At 30.8% G+C, this 18,537-nt stretch overlaps 2 protein-coding genes and 1 pseudogene across 5 annotated transcripts; all 3 read right to left on the bottom strand.

The window, feature by feature from the left end:
• Window positions 1-2,502: 2,502 nt before the first annotated feature.
• LOC112100842 lies at window positions 2,503-3,823 on the bottom strand (annotated as a pseudogene).
• Window positions 3,824-5,533: 1,710 nt separating this feature from the next.
• Window positions 5,534-7,074, bottom strand: LOC18052919 (UPF0481 protein At3g47200). Its single transcript, XM_006446002.2, has one exon. It carries the CDS (start codon window positions 7,056-7,058, stop codon window positions 5,649-5,651), a length of 1,410 nt encoding a protein of 469 aa, XP_006446065.1. The 5' UTR covers window positions 7,059-7,074; the 3' UTR covers window positions 5,534-5,648.
• Window positions 7,075-16,844: 9,770 nt separating this feature from the next.
• Window positions 16,845-18,205, bottom strand: LOC112101125. Of its 4 annotated transcripts, none has more exons than XR_002907209.1 (5): window positions 18,130-18,143; window positions 17,799-17,948; window positions 17,478-17,690; window positions 17,198-17,377; window positions 16,845-16,899 (listed from the first exon to the last, which is right to left on the bottom strand). XR_002907209.1 is itself a non-coding variant. In XM_024191442.1 (4 exons), the coding sequence occupies exons 2-4, from the start codon at window positions 17,631-17,633 to the stop codon at window positions 16,879-16,881; spliced, it is 357 nt and encodes a 118-aa protein (XP_024047210.1). In that variant the 5' UTR covers window positions 17,634-17,690; window positions 18,130-18,205; the 3' UTR covers window positions 16,845-16,878. The 4 variants fall into 4 exon arrangements, 2 of the variants coding, with proteins under 2 accessions (XP_024047210.1, XP_024047209.1); XR_002907210.1 differs by having other exon boundaries at window positions 17,843-17,948; XM_024191442.1 differs by lacking the exon at window positions 17,799-17,948 and having other exon boundaries at window positions 18,130-18,205.
• Between the last annotated feature and the right edge of the window lie 332 nt (window positions 18,206-18,537).

Genomic DNA, 18,537 nt, shown 5'->3' with positions numbered 1-18,537 from the left:
TTTTTTATGGCAATGGTGGGCAATAAATTTGATAAACAAACTAGAACAATTTGACCAATATACATAAATATCTAAGTTCAAGAGGCTGCAAAGTTGATGGAAGAGACAGATGGTAAAGTTGAGAACAAAAGCCGAGAACAACAACAACAAAGGCTCAGTGATGACATTATTGCTAGATTCAAGCTTTTGGAAGTTGGAGTGAAGCTTGATCACCTTGAATGACTTCTTCATAACCCACCTTCAAAACTCAACTGATGTTAACAGATCGATTCATTGGATGAGAGTACAGTTGTGTATGTGAGGGTATGAGGGCAAAGAGACTTCTTGTTGTACTGTTGGGAAATGGGGCAACTGCGTGGAGACGGAAGAAAATGGCTGCTGCGGTGGAGCTTATGTAGCGGCTGGCAGCTTGAAGACGAGAGAGAGAGTTGCGATGAGGAAGAAAGGAAAAGCAGTGTAATGAGGGAGAAGGGAAAGAGTCAGACGCGTGAACTTTGGGCGCGCCTGTTGCGTATGTGAGGTGCTCTTTGCACCAATAGAGACATTTTATACTTTTCACAAAACGCACCGTTTTGTGTAAAATTTTGTGCTCTTCTTTGTGTGAATATAGGCGTTGATATATATATATGTATATTGAACGGTCGGTCATATTGAAACAGTTCCAAATGCACGTTTTTCTCGTGCCACTAATCATTGTTCATTGATGAACGAACCAAATCAATCAATACGTAGATTGCGTATCAATTTTCGGTGGATTTCCACCACACAAAAAAAGTGCCCACCTAAAAACATCCATTCAATGGACTGAACATTGACTTCGACGAGTCTTTTTTTTTTTTTTTTTTTTTTTTTTTTTAAGACGGGCTTTCTTTTTATTATTATTATTATTATTATTATTATTATTATTATTATTATTATTATTATTGATAATTGATATTCGAGGAGTGCGCCACAGTCGCTAGCAACACTCTCTGCGTCAGTGGCTGGTCTCCTTCTGCCACGTATTTATTTTATGCTTTTGACACATCAGCTGATTTAAAAAAAAAGTGCCCTTCAAATTAACATTTATTACAAATTTACCATTCCCTTCTACACACATGTTCTCTTTTGTCGATTAGAAACACTCCAATTCCTTCAATTGTTTCTCTTCCCAAAACTTGTTGCCTGAACCGCTTACCGCCTTCTCCCAAAGCTTATTTGTTGTTTAGCACAAAAATTTCACCACACAGTGCCACATATTTTGAGGGAAAAAAAAAAAGACAATAAATAAGTAAATTTGAATTCGAGAAAAGAAACTCAAAGTTAGTGGAATTACCGGGGCTATGAAAGAGGAAAAATGGCATGGCGGTAAATTTGGATAGAATTCGAGGGCAATTGTACACCGAAGGAAGCTGGAAACGATCGAGGGAATTGGAGTGGAAGCGGAAGCGGAAGCTGAAGACGAGGAGAGCTTGGTGATGGGAAACGCTGGATTTGAAAGGCAGACAATTGCTCACTCCTAGCAATTGGTATTGGTGGCAGATTTGTAATAAATTTTAATTTGAAGGACATTTTTTTTTTTCAAATAACAAAGTTGATGTAATGAAACTGGAAAGCATAAACATAGACACGGGACAAAAGGAGGCTAGCTACCGCCGCTAGTACTCCACTACTCCCCTTGATCTTTTCCTTTAATTTTACGTCCGAGACCAAAGAGGCCCGCTAAAATCCACTGTCTAAGAGCCCAGGAATGGACTGCCTAATTTGTTGTCTTAAATAGAATTAAAGTTTAAATGTTTAATGAAAATTTCAGATGAGACAAAACCTGAGACAAAATTTAAGACAAGGCAGACCGCAATGCTTTGGGTATATCATCATCATCGTCATCTCAGGTATTCATTAAAATTCGATCATGGGATCCAAGCTCTAAAAGGACCGCTCTTTGCTTAATAGGGATAGACCTTAATTTCGGGTCTAATAATATGTCACGTTTTTCATTACATATTTCAAATATTTTATTTCATTACTTATATATATATATTTTTACATATCTTACATTTGGACGAAGGAGAATTAGAAAATGTCACACATAACTTGAAATATGTAATGAAAAACTTAAAAAATACAATCAAAAAAGTTTGGTAACATATTGATGGAGTTGATTCACTTAGTTTTGTCTAAAAATGCTGAACTTACATTTTTGCTAACTTTTTAAAAAGATACAATTGATAGTTATTAAATAAGAATATAAAATTAATTAAGTCTTAATCATATATTATTATACATGCACTTCTGGTACGAAATTATGAAGATTGAGCATATAATGTTGGCTTCGCACTAGATTACAAATCCTTTTCTCAAAACAATGATCGCTGCAGTTTAGGGGTAAAAAAGTTGCAACAAGCAATAAACGTGTCTTTGAAGAAGTGCTTAGGCTTATTATGCGGCTACGTACTGACTTGCTACGCCACATCCACAGATATGCAAAAGTAACTATAGTGAAAAAATAATTTTATTCTAAATTTAAACCAAAAAAATTAAGTTTGCCTTCCAACTATGCGATGGTGATTTGCAGTAGGCCTGTATCTTCAAAGACCATTGGCATATAGGAAATCACTACCCATCAGAGTATCTTTCATAAGGCGTTTGAGAGCAGCTGACAATATTTCACTGTCCCCCAGCCCAATAATTCCATTTTGAATGAGTACGTCGGCATCTTTTGGAGGGCGGAGAAGGAAATACATGATCGCAACATAGTCATTAAAATACGGGGGACAGCCATGCTCGAAAGCTAGAAGATTTCTATATAAACATTTTGTGCGACTACCAAATGCTGTGAAAAATGGAATTACTAGAATCCCATTATTGAATTTGATCTTAGGTAGATTTTGTGATCTTGGCCCTGATTCAAACTTCACTCCAGCTTGGTGAAATTCCTTTATACCGGGTATATTTTGATAATTGAATTCACTTCAGTCACGTGGCTGGGATGGCTGGAGACAGAGGATAATAAGATCAAGAAAATGTTTAGCTTTGGAAATGTGGGGACCTATCGAATTTATATCACCTATTAGAAGAAAGGCGGATTATTGGGAGAAAAAAGAACGGGTGCTAGTTATGAGGGAAATTCCAAAGTAAATGTCACCACAGGTAGCAGTTTTGCCTAGATTAAACAACTCACGGAGAATGAATTATGGAAGCTGATTTTCCTCTTAAGTACAAGTCGTATCGCACTTGTATGCCCGGGAAACTCAACCCCGATTTTCTAAATATGGGATCATCATCAGTTCTGAAATTACCCTTATATTTTCTCAGAAATAACTCAATTAGAATTACAGCATCCAATAGAATCATGGTTACGAACTCATCACTTCCAAGATAAATGGTATCTGCATAACAATTGCGCAATTTCACTTTCCCTTCCCTTATAAATGCAATGAAATATGGTATGCTTACCTTACGCTGATATATTATTTTATTATTTTCCATGGCTTTCAGCTATTCGTTACCATGACGAAGCGGGCCGACTGAAAAAATCTGCGGAGTGTAATCTCTTCAGTGGCGAAGCTAAGAGTGGGCTAGCTTTTTGGAAAAAAAAATAATTAAATATAATCTATGAATTTGTCTTCATTAATACTTATAAAAAAATAAAAAAAATATAATAGCCCACCCCAAAATATGGTGCTAGCTTCACCACTGAATCTCTTGGATATAAACACCGTCGGGACAGAGGAACTCTGTAGATGCAACACTCTTCCGATGAGTGGTCATGCAAGGTCTTGAACTTCCTACTCAAAGAATCTGCTAACTTGATATCAATCGATGCATGGTCCATGCTATACATATTTCCGTCGCTTGCTACGGTAGCAACACGAAATATATGAAACTTGTAATTAAATTCAAAAAACACCAAGTTTCATATATTTCGTGTTGCTGCCGTAGCAAGCGACAGAAATATGTATAGCATGGACCACGCGTCAATTGATATCAAGTTACCACATAATAGTCATTAAAGAATCAACGATCACTTATTTTTCAATAAATATACTGAATAAAAATAAAACATATGGGGCATGTTTGACAACTTACATTAAATTGTACTAATATATATTTGTCTGAAATTACATTATATTGTATTATAGAAATATGTCTAGGCTGTATTGTATTAAATACTATTTATATGTAAGTGTTCTCCTCCATCCCAATTTTTTATTTGTTTCTATTTAACACTTATGGATAAAGATTTATACTCATATGAGTTTGTGTTAAGCATTGAATCAACCATTAATATTTGGGCGTTATGCATTCACATCCTAAACACTCAAATTTTTGCAATTAATTCTAGTATTCTTTTAAAAAAAAATTTTCTAGCAATTACTGTTTTCATTTACTTTGATTGCTGCCACACAGCAAACAATTAGGTGATGGATAATTCCGAGATGTTGTGGATTCTTTGAGAAAGAAGTTCGCGACCTTGCATCCCTAATCCAAAGGGTGTTTACATCCAAGTGATTACACTCCAAAAATGGTTTCAATTGGCCCACTTTATCATGGTTATGAAGAGGTGAAAACAATGGAAGCGTATAAAATAAGGTACCTTTATTACTTTCTGGAATGAACTAAGTGAGAGTTGAAGATTTCTTACATTCATAAAGAATGTGGCTGACGAGTGGCTGCTAGAAAATCAGCTTCCGTTATTCATCCTCAATGAATTGTTTGAACTAGCCAAAAACAGCAACATACGGTGACTATTACGCGGGACTTTTCTCGATATCAAATAGCCTTCGTTTCCAAACTAATTGTATTCTAATTCTCCCAGAAGCAGAACCTTTTCTTGATTTGCTTAGAATCTGTTTTCAGCTACCCTCGTCCCGTGCCCAAAGTGAATTCGGAGGTAAAAAATACCCGGTGAAAAGAAGTTCACCAATCTGAAGTCAAATTTAAGTTGGGTTCCACTTGACATCAGTTTTAATAAAGGGATCCTTGAAATTTCTTTTCTTATAGTATATTATACCACAGGGAGCTTTTATAGAAATATTCTAGTTTTCGAGAGTACGCATGGCTGTACCTGTTATTTTAATGACTATATTATGATCATGAGTTATCTTGTGCCCCCTCCAGAAGATGGGGAATTACCCATTCAGAATGAATTATTGGAGTGGGGAATGATGGAAGATTGTGAAATGTTTCTCTCAACATTATCAAAGAGTGTCTCCTGAATGTAAATTTTGGATATGGTGATCTTGTTGAAGATAAACTGAGCTAGTACAATGCCTTGGCACGATTGGAAGGCAAACTTGAAGCAAAATTATTTCAGCACTCCATGGACTTGTTCTATCAGTGGAAATGGGTTAACTAATTAATTTTCAGTATTTTCTGTTCGTATATTTTTCGGAAGGATTTCGCTTGTATAGTTTGTAATAGTGCTTCTGTTTTGTGTCGCTCAATCACAGGATGTATAATAATTCATTCAATGGTCCTGTATAAAAGTTCCAATAAAATTAATATTATCGGATAGCTATAACGAAAATCAAACTATAATTACCAGTGATAGAGTAATTATTGAAAATCACGCTTAACACAACACAACTACATAATGAATCTCTCTTATTCTATGATTGATGTACACCAGCAGAAAAACACATAATTTGAAAGCTCTAGAAATTAATCTATAATGCGATGATAGAACAAATTGTTTGTGTGACGGTGAGTAGGAGGAGAATAACAGCTGCAATGACAGAGATAGATGCCCATGGAGTGTTGAAATAATTTTGCTTCAAATTTGTCTTCCAACTGTGCCATGGTGATTTGCAATAGGCCTGTAGAGCTCTCGCGACATCGACATATTGGAAATCATGCCCACCCTTGACACAATCTTTGATAAGGCTATGGAAAACAGTTGACAATTTTTCACTATCCCCTGGACCAATAATTTCATTTTGAATGAGTAGATCCGCATCTTTTGGTGTCACCAGAAAGTAAGTCATGGTTATGACATAGTCATTAAAATATTTGGTCGGATAATCATGCATAGTCTCGAAAACTAGAAGATTTCTGTAGAAACGCTCTGTGGAATCAAACAAACTGAAAATCGGAATTTCCAGAGTCCCTTTATCGAATTTGATGTCAAGTAGATTTTTGTTTGATCCTGATTTAAACTTGACGCCAGCTCGATCAAGTTCCTTTGCACCAGGTATGTTGCGGTAAGGGAATTCACTTCGGGCGGGTGATTGGGCTGGCTGAAGAGAGTGAAGATAGAGTATAATCAGATCAAGAAAGTGTTTAGCTTCGTAAAAGTGGACTTCTGTCAAATTCTCAGTGTTTATTGCTAGAAGATTGCGATCGCGGAAGAGCCATGCACGGGTAAGAGTCATAAGGGAAATTTCCTCATAAATGTCGTCGTGGGTTGTTGTTTTCGCTAGAGCAAACAACTCACTGAGAATGAATAATGGTAACTGATTTTCTAGCAGGTAAATGTCACATCGCATTCCAAGACCCAGGACACTCAACTCTTGTGATTTCTTGACTAAGATATCATCATCAGTTATAAAAGTAGGAAGACGAGTTGCTCTAAGAAAGAACTCAATAAGAAAGACAGCATCCACTAAAATCATCGTTATGAACTCATCACTTTCAAGATCAATGGTGTCTGCATAACAATTGCGCAACTCCGTCTCCTTTCTCTTTATAAATTCAAGGAAGTGTGCCATGCTTACCTTAGTTCGTTGAAGAAAGTGATGCAAGTATCTTAGCTTATGCTCTTCCATTGCTTGTAACTCTGGGTTACCATGATGAAGCGGGCCGATTGAAACAATTTGCGGAGTGTAATCAATTGGATGGAAACACCGCCTGGTCTGAGGAACTCTGTAGATGCAACTCGCTTCGGATGAGGGATAACGCAAGGTCTTGAGTTTCCCACTCAAAGAATCTGCTAACTTCTCCATATCAATCGATGCATACGCGCTTTTATCCATATTTTCTATCACTTGCTGCATTATTAACAAAATAACAATGAGAATTATCGCAAGTTGTAGAACAAGAGACTTCCAGTTTCCCTGTCGGTAGCTTATGCCCTGCATTTATGAACAAATCCAATAATTGACTCAAAAGGGCCCTCGCATGAACATTGACGCGGTCTAACAGACAAAGACTTTCTTTTTTACTTTTTCTTTTTTCATTTTTTTTCCCTAACTTTACACAAATTCCAAGACTCTGGGCTCTGCTCCGTAGCTTGCACTGCATATGGACACTCATTCATGTTTGGTGTGGAATATTATATTGTTATTGTCAACCACTTTTTTTTTAATTACATATTGTCTGCCAATTTCTTCCAATATTTCACTGCTTTTCTAATGCCTAAGTCTAATGATAAGCGATAGCCGAATAACCCACAGGTAATTGCAATCAAAGAATTAATTCTTGGATAAAAAGTTGCCATAGCTACAGGTGCTTTTAATTGGATTCAAATCCTCGTACTCATTTTATCTTTTACTTGTTAATTGGATTTGCTCGTTTTATCTTTTACTTGATTTTTATAATGACATTGCCTAGAATATTATTATTCGTCGTTTTTGTTTTAATTTTTTTTTAATCTGTCTTTTCCCTGTTCAAATATATTATAACCCAAAATTCGTAACTTAGGTGGCGTTTGTTTTTTTATCTGAAATCTGAATAGATTTGAATTAGTCTGAATTCTAAATAGATTTAAATGTTTAAATCTGAATAATATGTTTATTTTTTCGTCTAAATCTCAAAAAATAAGTATTAAGTTGTTTATTTTTTTTAACTGAAAAAGCTGAAAATATGTACTTTTACATTTGTATCCTTATTAAATTTGAATATCAAATAAATAATATATTAAATACCACAATATTTTAACATTTATAAGTAAAACTATATTCAAATGAATACATAATTATTTTAAAATTTTAATATATAAAATACCATAAATTTCAAATTTTATCGTATATAATATAAGAAAAAAAAAATAAGGATATTTTTATATGGAGTAAATGTCTATGGGTGAGTTTTGGGATAGACATGAAAAATAAATTATAAAATATGGATATTTTGACATTAGTAAGTAATTGACTTAATTCAAATTTCTCCATTAAGTAAAAAGCTAAAAAAATTGGCTTATTTTATCAAGTCAAAATTATCTAAAAAGTCTCATTAAATTATAAAACAAATATTCTTAATTAACTTAATTAATTAAATTAAATCACTTTAAATCATTAAATTAAAAAACAAACGCCACCTTAATTGAAAAGTATTCAAAATGTGGCCCTGCCAGAACTTGGAAAATGATCAACGCTGCCTCACAGGCATTGCATTTTTTTAATCTATTTTGTTTCTAAAGTGATTGGACGTGAGAGCAACGTATGTGGACTGTAATTGGACCAGCAAAAATTAAATGAATACATGATTGATTTTTTTTTTTTTTAATGTTTCCGAAGTCTTTCTTAATGCTAAAAATGAAACAAGTTGCTTTCTTGTAAAATTGAATAATTTTGTTTTCCCTCTCAATTATTCAAGCAAACAACAAGTTGGCAACTAGATCACCGGATAGGCCAAAAATCAGTCACAAATTAAATTCATTTAAGTCAAGTAACACAATTTAAAAGTGAACTGACGAATAGCCATTGGACAATATATATAATTAAAACGGTATCTTTTTTCTTTCTTTATATTTTTTATTGAATAATAATCCCGACGAATTAGAAAAATATAAATTTTATTAAAGTGGCAAACCAAATCAGTCATCATCACGGACAAATCAACCTACACAGGAAGAAATAAAAAGAAAGGATATAAAATGAAAGATGTAAAAAGTTATATCATAATGAGAGATCTTAAAATATCTTTATTGTACATCTACTTAATTGATAGTTGATGTTTATAATTTATATACATATTTTATTTTTTATTATATATTTATTAGTTGTTTTTATTTTTAATTAATTATATTATTTTATTAAATAAAAAATTAATTTAAAATTATAAATAAAAGAATATAAAATATTTGGAAGGAATTAGACATACATGCATGTCGAAATCAAGTCAAGGAACCGAATTCAACAAGTTAATTCATCGTGCACATGCGGACAAAAGAGAGAAATTGATTGTAGCTTTAAGAAGGGACCCGCACTTGGCTTTCATAAATGCAAAAAGTAATCCTATTGCAATTCAAAGTGTGCAACACGCACGCGAGTGAAGCAAAACGCCAAACCCTTTTGGCTTTAGAATTGATAAGGTGGGACCCATTTTAAAGGCTAAGGCTCCGTTTGAGATTGTTTTTGGGAGGGTTAAAAGTAATTTTAAAAATTTAAAAGTTAATTTTGGTGTTTGGTAAAAAAAAAATCAAAATCACTTTTGTCAGAATCAGTTCCTCCTACAGCTGATTTTGAAAAGCATGGAAGGAGTAACTTTTAGATTCTGATTTTGAGAATCAATTTTATCTTTTAACATAATTCCATAAATATCCTTACAATTATTACTTAAACCCGAAATTATCCTTATTTAAATTGGAAATAAATTTTAAATATCAATTGTTTTAAGATTTAAAAAAATCACTATAGCATAAATTTTATTTTTAGTTAAAATTATTATAATACACAATTAAAGATAATAGCAATTATTTTAAAATTAGTTAAAATTATTTTGAATTCTTCACTCTGAATCAACAAAATATATTTCTTATAACTATTTAGGTAGTTTCTTTTTTAAAGTATGATACAACGAAGTAAATACATTGAATTAGATAATGTGGGAACCAAGCACGTTTTGCAGGTTTTCAATAAAATAATAGACTTTCTTGACCAAAGAATTCTACTTTAGAGATATTATAAAGAGTTAAGAACTGGGGAGCTGAGGCAGCGTGTCATAAGGGAAATTCCTTCAACTATCAAGACGTTTCATTTTCTCCATAAGAATAGTTTGTGTAACTAAAGATACAGGGCACAAAGCTATAGAAAGTGCTACGTTTATGCTGTTTGGTAAGAAGTTAATATGCCAATTCCAAATTTTTATAAAAAAAAATTGTTTGATTCAACGAGATATTGTACGTGTACATTTTTATATGTATAAGTAAATTTCATCCTACATTATGTATATTTTAGTCATTTATTTTCTAACGCCAGTTTAATAATAAGATTTACCAAGCACTCATAACTGCTTTCAAAAGTTACAGTACTTTTGAAAATAAAATTTACCAAACACTGAACTGATTCTCTTCACAGCTGATTATTTCTACAGCACAATTAACAGCAATTATTTTAAAAGCTGCAGCATTACCAAACTGGCCCTAAGCTTTTGGCTTTTGGCTTTTGGCTTTTGGAGAAGGGGAGCAGCCGCCGAAGGAAGGAGAAAAGGGCATACCTGATTTAGGTTATTCAATGAAATAATTATTTTTTTATTTATTTAATTTTTTATATATATTATTTGATGATTATAATTTTTATTTTATATAATTAATTAAATATTATTAAAAAAATTTCATTAATTCTGTCATTTGTTATTGATTATTAGAATTAATATTTGATTAAATTTATGCTTGGATCTATAAAATTTATATATAATTATTTTTTATTATTTGTTATTCAATATGTTTACATGAGATGCTTAGATGTCATACTATTAGGCAGAAAAAGAACCTATATTAAATTAATTTTAATTGGGCTTAACTGTTATATTTATGAGATGACATAGATTAATTTCGGGTTGTCACTCTAAAATTGAGGATTAATTAATATTTAGATAATGACTAATTGAATAGTGGTGGATTCTGAAACTTTAGTAATTTTTATCTTATTAATTTGTCATTTACTTTAATTATTTTCTTAGTTTAATTAATTTAATTTCTCTTAAAATTCAAACCGCTCAATTAGGTTAGGATTGATATTAATTTTAAATTTAAATTAGACTTTTCAATTTATAACAATCCCTGTGAGTTCGACCTCGTTACCCCTATTCTATTTTAGATTTGTACGCTTGTAAGTATATTAAAATTTAATTCAAATATACATATTCTATATGTATTAAACAAATATAGTATAAAAAATGTATTCTAAAATCTCTCTATACAAACTAATTTGCAGCAGCTTCATCTCAAAGACATAACAATCAATCATAATTACATGATTATCTCTCTTATTTTGTGATTGGGGCACAAAGAATAGAAAAAGCAGGAATACATGCAAATGAAATTAATCCTTCTAAAAATACATAATTTGAAAATTGTATAAATTAATCTACAATGCGATAAGAGAGCAAACTGTTTTGTACGACGGTGAGTATTAGGAGAATAACAACTGTAATTTCAGAGATAGATGCCAATGGAGTGTTGAAATAATTCTGCTTCAGACTTGAATTCCAACTATGCCCAGGTAATTAATTTTTTTTAATAGAGATATGTGTACTATTCATTAAAATCAACAATATATATTTCTTATGTGATTGGTACTATAAAAAAATTATAGCATTTCAGAGGACGGTCTTTTTTACTTAAAAAAGGATATCATGTAACTTTAAAGCCTTGTCTCTCAATTAATATATGGGCCCTTTATGTCTCGATTCAAACAATGGTGGGCCTACAATTAATTTGGATGGATTTTCATTTTTTCACGGCACAAAAAAAGTCCCTTGTGAAACCGATGGACTTACCGTTGATATTAAATATGGTAATATGCTGTAAAAATAAAATTACAGCACCAGGATCCTTCTTTTTTATTTAAAAAGATATAACGTAAATTTATAGCCTTATTTCTAAATTAGTATAGGGAAAAGGACATTGTATTTCAAAATTTTTAAAAAGGGACACCAATACTTCTAAATTTTTAAAAAGGGACACCAAGACCTCCTTTTAATTATAATACCCTTTAGCTAGTTCTAGTATCCTAAAACAATTGACTCTAATATTTATAATAAATAAAAATATAACATTAAAATAAATATAATGATATATACATTTTAAAATAATTTTAGTATTTAAAAAATATTTTAATATTTTACAGTCTATTAGATATATTTTAGTATATTAAAGCAAATTTATAATAAAAAGAATCATAATATTAGAATAAATGTATTAAAAAATTAGATTATTTTGAATATAAAATAACAATTTTAGCATTATTAGTACGTGAGATTTTAAACAATTTTAAACAATGCAGCTGGCAGTGACTCGGGGATCTACGAATTTAGTATATTATCATCATCATCGTCATCGTCATCTCAGGTATTCATTAAAATTCGATCATAGGATCCATGCTCTAAAAGGACCTCTCTTTGCTTAATAGGGATAGACCTTAATTTTGGGTCTAATAATATGTTGCGTTTTTCATTACATATTTCAAATATTTTATTTCATTACTTATATATATATATATATTTTACATATCTTACATTTGGACGAAGGATAATTAGAAAATGTCACAGATAACTTGAAATATGTAATGAAAAAACTTTAAAAAAATACAATAAAAAAAGTTTGGTAACATATTGATGGAGTTGATTCACTTAGTTTTGCCTGAAGATTTGAATTCAATGCTGAACTAACATTTTTGCTAATTTTTTTTTAAAAATACAATTGATAATTATTGAATAAAAATATAAAATTAATTAAACCTTAATAATATATTATTATACATGCACGTGTGGTAGGAAATTATAAAGATTGAGCATATAATGTTAACTTAGCACTAGATTAAAAATCCTTTGCTCAAAATCAGGGGCGGATGCAGCTTGTAATTTGAGCCCCCACTGGCCAAAAAAAATTTTAAAATAAAAGAAAAAAAATTTAAGTTTTTAATTAACCCCATTAAATTTATTAAAATAGTCACTATAAATTATAAACCCCGTAAACTTTAAACTTTAACTTTTAAGAATTATAAAAATCTATATCTTAATTAAAAATAATAATAGCCCACCACCCAAAATATTTTTTATTCTCAAAAATAAGATTAATTCTTCTAGTTTCTATAATAATAGTAAAGCGAATGTTTTCAGTAATGAAACTCATGATGAATCATCTTTGGAATCAGATATGATAAATAATACTATGATAGTTTGGTTGCTTATATAGGAAACAATAAATTTAATAATATTGATAATGAGTCTATTGCATAACATTTTTAAAATATGAAAATGCATAGAGAATAATTATAAATGTATTAGTAAATATTTTATATATTTAAAATTTTAATTTTTTATATTTTACTATTATCTAATTTAGCCCTTCATAAATTATTTTTTTAGATTCCCCACTGCTCAAAACAATGATCGCTGCAGTTTAGGGGTAAAAAAGTTGCAACAAGTAATAAACATATGTCTTTGAAGAAGTTCTTAGGCTTATTATGCGGCTACGTACTGACTTGCTACGCACATCCACAGATATGCAAAAGTAACTATAGTGAAAAAAAATAATTTTATTTTAAATTTAAACAAAAAAATTAAAAATTAATAAATGTGGCTCTAGTAGTAAATATTATAAAGTGAAAATGTTATCCATTGAGGTAATTATGAACACAAATAGCTATTGGGTTTGTGCCTTATTAAATATTAATTATAAACACAAATGTCAAATTATATCCCTGATAGGTCCGCCCTAGCCTACAGACTCAGTGTTAATAACGCCTTATCAAAAATTTAGGTATTCGGTTTGAGCCTTATTAGTGTGCACATATTAATTAAAAAAAATTATCCATATTATATCTTATCTAATGATATCATAAAAATATTAAATAGATAAACAATTAAAATGAAACGCTTGTTAATTTGAATTTAATACAAATTAAAGTAATTTTTTATTGGATATATCATACTTTTATTTAGTTACTTTGTATACGAGATTATGAAGAAAATTTTATAATCAACAAAAGTGTAGATTGGCCGTGATTTGTGTTAGAGTAGTGCTATATCCCAATTTTTTTTCCCAAAATTTCATTTCAAATAATGTGGTATTCATCAATTTGATGGTGGAATAAAGCAATTAATTCACATAAAAATTATAATAATTATCCACCACTTAGTAAATGATACATCACATGCCACATCATTTAAGATATAATTTGACATAAAATTTTGAGATATTTATCATTACTCCTTATGTTAAATTTACATTTAGAATTGATAATTTCTTCAATCGACAGTTTGAATTTGATTGAAAAATCTATAATCCAGCAAAATTACGGATCGAGAATCTTTTCTGGGAATGCACCTAACGAGGACAATTAAGAACTACACCCTTCTTTGCAGATAAACACTTATGAAAAGATTAGAATACCCATCACAACAAATCTATTGTAGAATACAAATCACCAGAATTTATCAACCCTCAAAATTTATAATATATCATTCTCTGTGTGTAAGACTTATATTACATCAATAATATATAGCCATATCATCAAAGTAATAATAATAACAATAATGATGATGATGATTAACTGAATAATATCTAATTTTGGCGGGTGGTACTGTTGGGATTATGTACGGGATTATGTGCTCTTTTAAAGCATATTAATTTATTTTTTGATTAATAAAATATTTGAGATATTTTAATTGTATAAATATATTGAATAAGGTTCGTTTAATTACATGGATTCACAGAAGGCATAAATACAAGTTATCTTATGATTAAATAAATTAAGTTCGCAATTGATAAATAGAGTTGAGCGCTCTATTTATGTTTAGACTGTAGTAAATTCATTGAATAATTTGGCTTAATCATGTATGAATTTACTAATGTAGTACTGGATCACATATGAGATTTAATTAACTTTGAAATGACTGTCAAACTAATTAAATCTCATAGGCATTGATTTTATTGTAATCTTAATCTTGAGTAAGTTATAATTTTAAGATTGTAATTGTTATTCCATTTGAGTTACCAATGGGCACGACACACACTTGTAGTCAAGATTACCTGGTATCTTGGTGGGAGCAATTATGAATATTGGAGTTATAGATTAACAATATAGAATTTGTACAACACATCTCTTGATGGGTTTTCGGTACTTGATCATAGAATTCTCTGGCCAGAGTGTGTCAACATATTTATTATGTTGTAAATGATCATTAGAGAAAACCAGTAAGTATCAAGGAACAAGATGTAATTAAATCGATTGGACAGTTGAGATATCGATTTAATTAACGATATGGTACAAATGATTATGCAGTAAAGAAATCAATGTGGCTTGGGACAAATTATTATTCGAGCATACAATTATGGAGGTCAGTTCCAATCTTTTAGTGGAATAGATTTGGAATTAAATAATTAGGCTAGTTTAATTACAAGTCTAGTTATTATAGCAACTATTGTATGTTCCCAAATGATCTCCGAGTTAACTCATTTAATTGACTGCGCTGCTACTGGATTAATAAACAAAATAACTAGCTATTTGGGTTAAAAGCCTAAATATATTATTTAGTGGGAGGTTCCATGTAATGTGCTTGTGTCTAAAGGACCTTGTGTTATTTTACAAGGTGTGTCCCTATGACAAGAAGAAGTAATGTTACTTTTGATTTTATTATTTTTAATTTAAATCAAACTTGATTTAATATAATTATAAATTATAAAAATATGGAGCCTAGGGTTTCCACTGGATAGAGATATAAAAAGTCTTATTTTCTCCCAAAAAAAAGAGTAAAGCCACCACCACAACAGAAATGGCTTTTTGCAATAAAAAGATTTTGTTGCCTAAAGTGCTAATTTTGTTGCCATAGGTTATTGCTACAAAAACAAGCTTGTCGACCTGGTCGTCGGCCTAGCACTGTCGCCCTCTATGTTTAACAACATATCAAAACATTTCTCGCCTCAAACTTCCTTTCGCAACAAAACAGATTCGTTGTGAAGGAGTCTTCAACTTGTTTAGAGAATAATTTGGCAACAAACATTTTTGTTGCGCTAAACAATTTTACACAACAAAATTATTTTGTTTCTATATAGTTATTTGCTACAAAACTAATTTGTTGCTAAGAAATAAAGTACATTTTATAAAAAAAAACGTGTACCAACAAAGGTGTTTGTTAGCTAAGATCATTTTAGGCAACAAAACTACTTTGTTTCTTTATGTTGAAAATTTTACAAATTTGCAATAAATATTTAAATATTTTTAGAAACAAATCAATTTTGTCATTAAAAAATACTACAATTTTTTTTAATAATATCATGGTATAAAAGGAAGCAAACCAAGTTCGTTGGGAAAGATACCAATTTTTTCCCCCACCATGACAATAATAAACTAGAAATATATGTTGAGAAATCTAACAAAAAAATCATTAATGTCATTGAACTAATTTAAAAGTTAAAGGCCCATTCAGTATCCAAGCTATATATATATACAAAACTGACTTTAAGAATCACATATGATAGTCAAATACAAAAGTGGATTGTCATCTATCCCAAAAATGTAATGAGCAAAAATTATAAACGATCTCTAATTACAACTACTCCAAACTCCAAATACTTAAAGATATGACATGCACCAACAGTAACCAAAAAGATCAAGTGATGACCAATTCAAAATACTAACAAGTTCAAGATACTCTAAGGACATCATTGAAATGAGTAATCATTGAGTAGCTGAATCTGTAAAGCGAAAAGCAGATTCTTGAGAAGAAAAAAATTGCTGCATCATACCCTCAAATTGGGACAATCTGGACTCCAATTGATCAATAGTCTTCTTTTGCTCTTGAAGCTCAACATCTTGTGAATCCAATCTACTTTGTTGTGAAGATATAATGCCATGCAATCTGTCAGCCTCAGAAGTATCAACACCATGGTTTGAAGTTGGGCGTGGTCCGTTGCCAAGTCCTCGAAAATAGCCTGATTTCTTTCCAAGTACTTCAATGCATATTTCCCTTTGAGTTAGTGGTTTTGCCTTGAGGATCTATTTGTTGCTGTTGTTATATCTCTACCATTTGGTCCTATACATAAAGCTTTGTTAGTAAATGAAGGAAGAAAAAAAAGAATTTTATTAATTAAATAGTTGAAATTTAATCCATTGGTCATGGAATTAATTTGTATTAAGGCATAAATTGAAAAAAAAAAAACTTGTTGTTATACTTATAAATCTAATTATTTGATATTTCAAATAATAAAGTTAATTAGAGCATGAAAGAAAAATTAAGAAAAAAAAAACTCAATGAGTAAACTTTCATCAACAGTATGTAGGTGATAAGAAATAATAAAATTAAAAATTTTGTTTCCAACAAAGCATCTTACATGGTTTAAGTGTGCCACCTCATTCACCCAACCTTTTGTCTTGCTGAAATGAGTGACGCGAAATAATTCTATTTCACCATCAACCATGTCATCCTCAAGATAATTAACAAAAGGTCTTGATCCCCCACAATGGACATATGGGAGCTTAGCACGATTAGCTTTGTTTTTGGTAGATTGAGTCTACATTAAAAAAATATAACAGTGGAAAATAAGATACATATACAAGCATATTGACAACTAGTTGGACAATTTAAAGTTCATAATATGAATATCATTGGACCTGGAAACTTGCGGAATTGCAAATGTTATGACAAAGCCAAGCCCAATCATCTGGACATATGCCTGGATATGAATGCTTAAGTGCCTCTTCAAAGGATGGATAATCCAAGTAATGATCATACATCCAATGTCTCATATCGCGATATCTCCCACCCATAATGTTATTCACACATCGACGAACATGTGGTAAGTTCAAATCAATCTCAAACTTTGACTGAATTTAGGAAAAAAAAGATATCTCAGTTTATAATTTAAAAAAATGACAGATGAAGAATATTAATAATCATAAGTACTTACTAATAGTTGATCAAACAAAACCTACCAATTAAACTCTTTAAATACCAAATTCTAGAGTTGTAACAACACCTTGCACAAACTCTTGGCTGGGCATAACAGGCTGAGATTGGGGAATTGTAGATGCGACAACAATTTCTGCTCTTACACGTTTGGTAACTCTATGTCCAGGACCCATCTAGTAATTATTAAAAATATACATTAGAGTTTATTAATAATCAACATAAAAATAAATCAAGAAAACTATAATTTTGTCAAAGAAATTATAACATGAAAGATCCTATTACTGGGCATAGATCCTACATTCATTTGACTATTGTCCACAAACTCAGGTTCTTCACCATGAAAAATCCATTAACTTGAAGAAATCGTTATCTTCAGTGGTGCCTTCCAAGTACAACTCTTCAATGGCTTAAAGCTTGGGCAGAGAGAATGACTCCATGGCAGGGCAAAAGAAACAAGCGAAGAGTAAAGTGGAAATATTCTAGAAGCAATACTTTAATTAAGAAAAAATTGGAGATGGAAACTTTACTTCGGTTAGCACGCGGTTTATTAAATAAAGGGCGCGGAAATAAAAAATTAAAAAGCCTCCCACAAAGTCATGTTTGCTTTTATATTATCTTTATATTTTCATTTATTAATTTAATATTTTTGTTAACCTTTGCGCAACAAAATTAATCTCGTTGCAAAAAACTCTGAGAGCACAAAACAAATTTTCTCGCTAATCACAACTTTTTGCAATATTTCATTTGTTGCAATTGATTCAA

Source organism: Citrus clementina, unplaced genomic scaffold (assembly GCF_000493195.1).
Source record: "Citrus clementina cultivar Clemenules unplaced genomic scaffold, Citrus_clementina_v1.0 scaffold_2, whole genome shotgun sequence".
Lineage (NCBI taxonomy): Eukaryota > Viridiplantae > Streptophyta > Magnoliopsida > Sapindales > Rutaceae > Citrus > Citrus x clementina.
The sequence above is the reverse complement of the archived record's forward strand: the minus strand, read 5'-3'. Positions and strand labels throughout refer to the sequence as shown.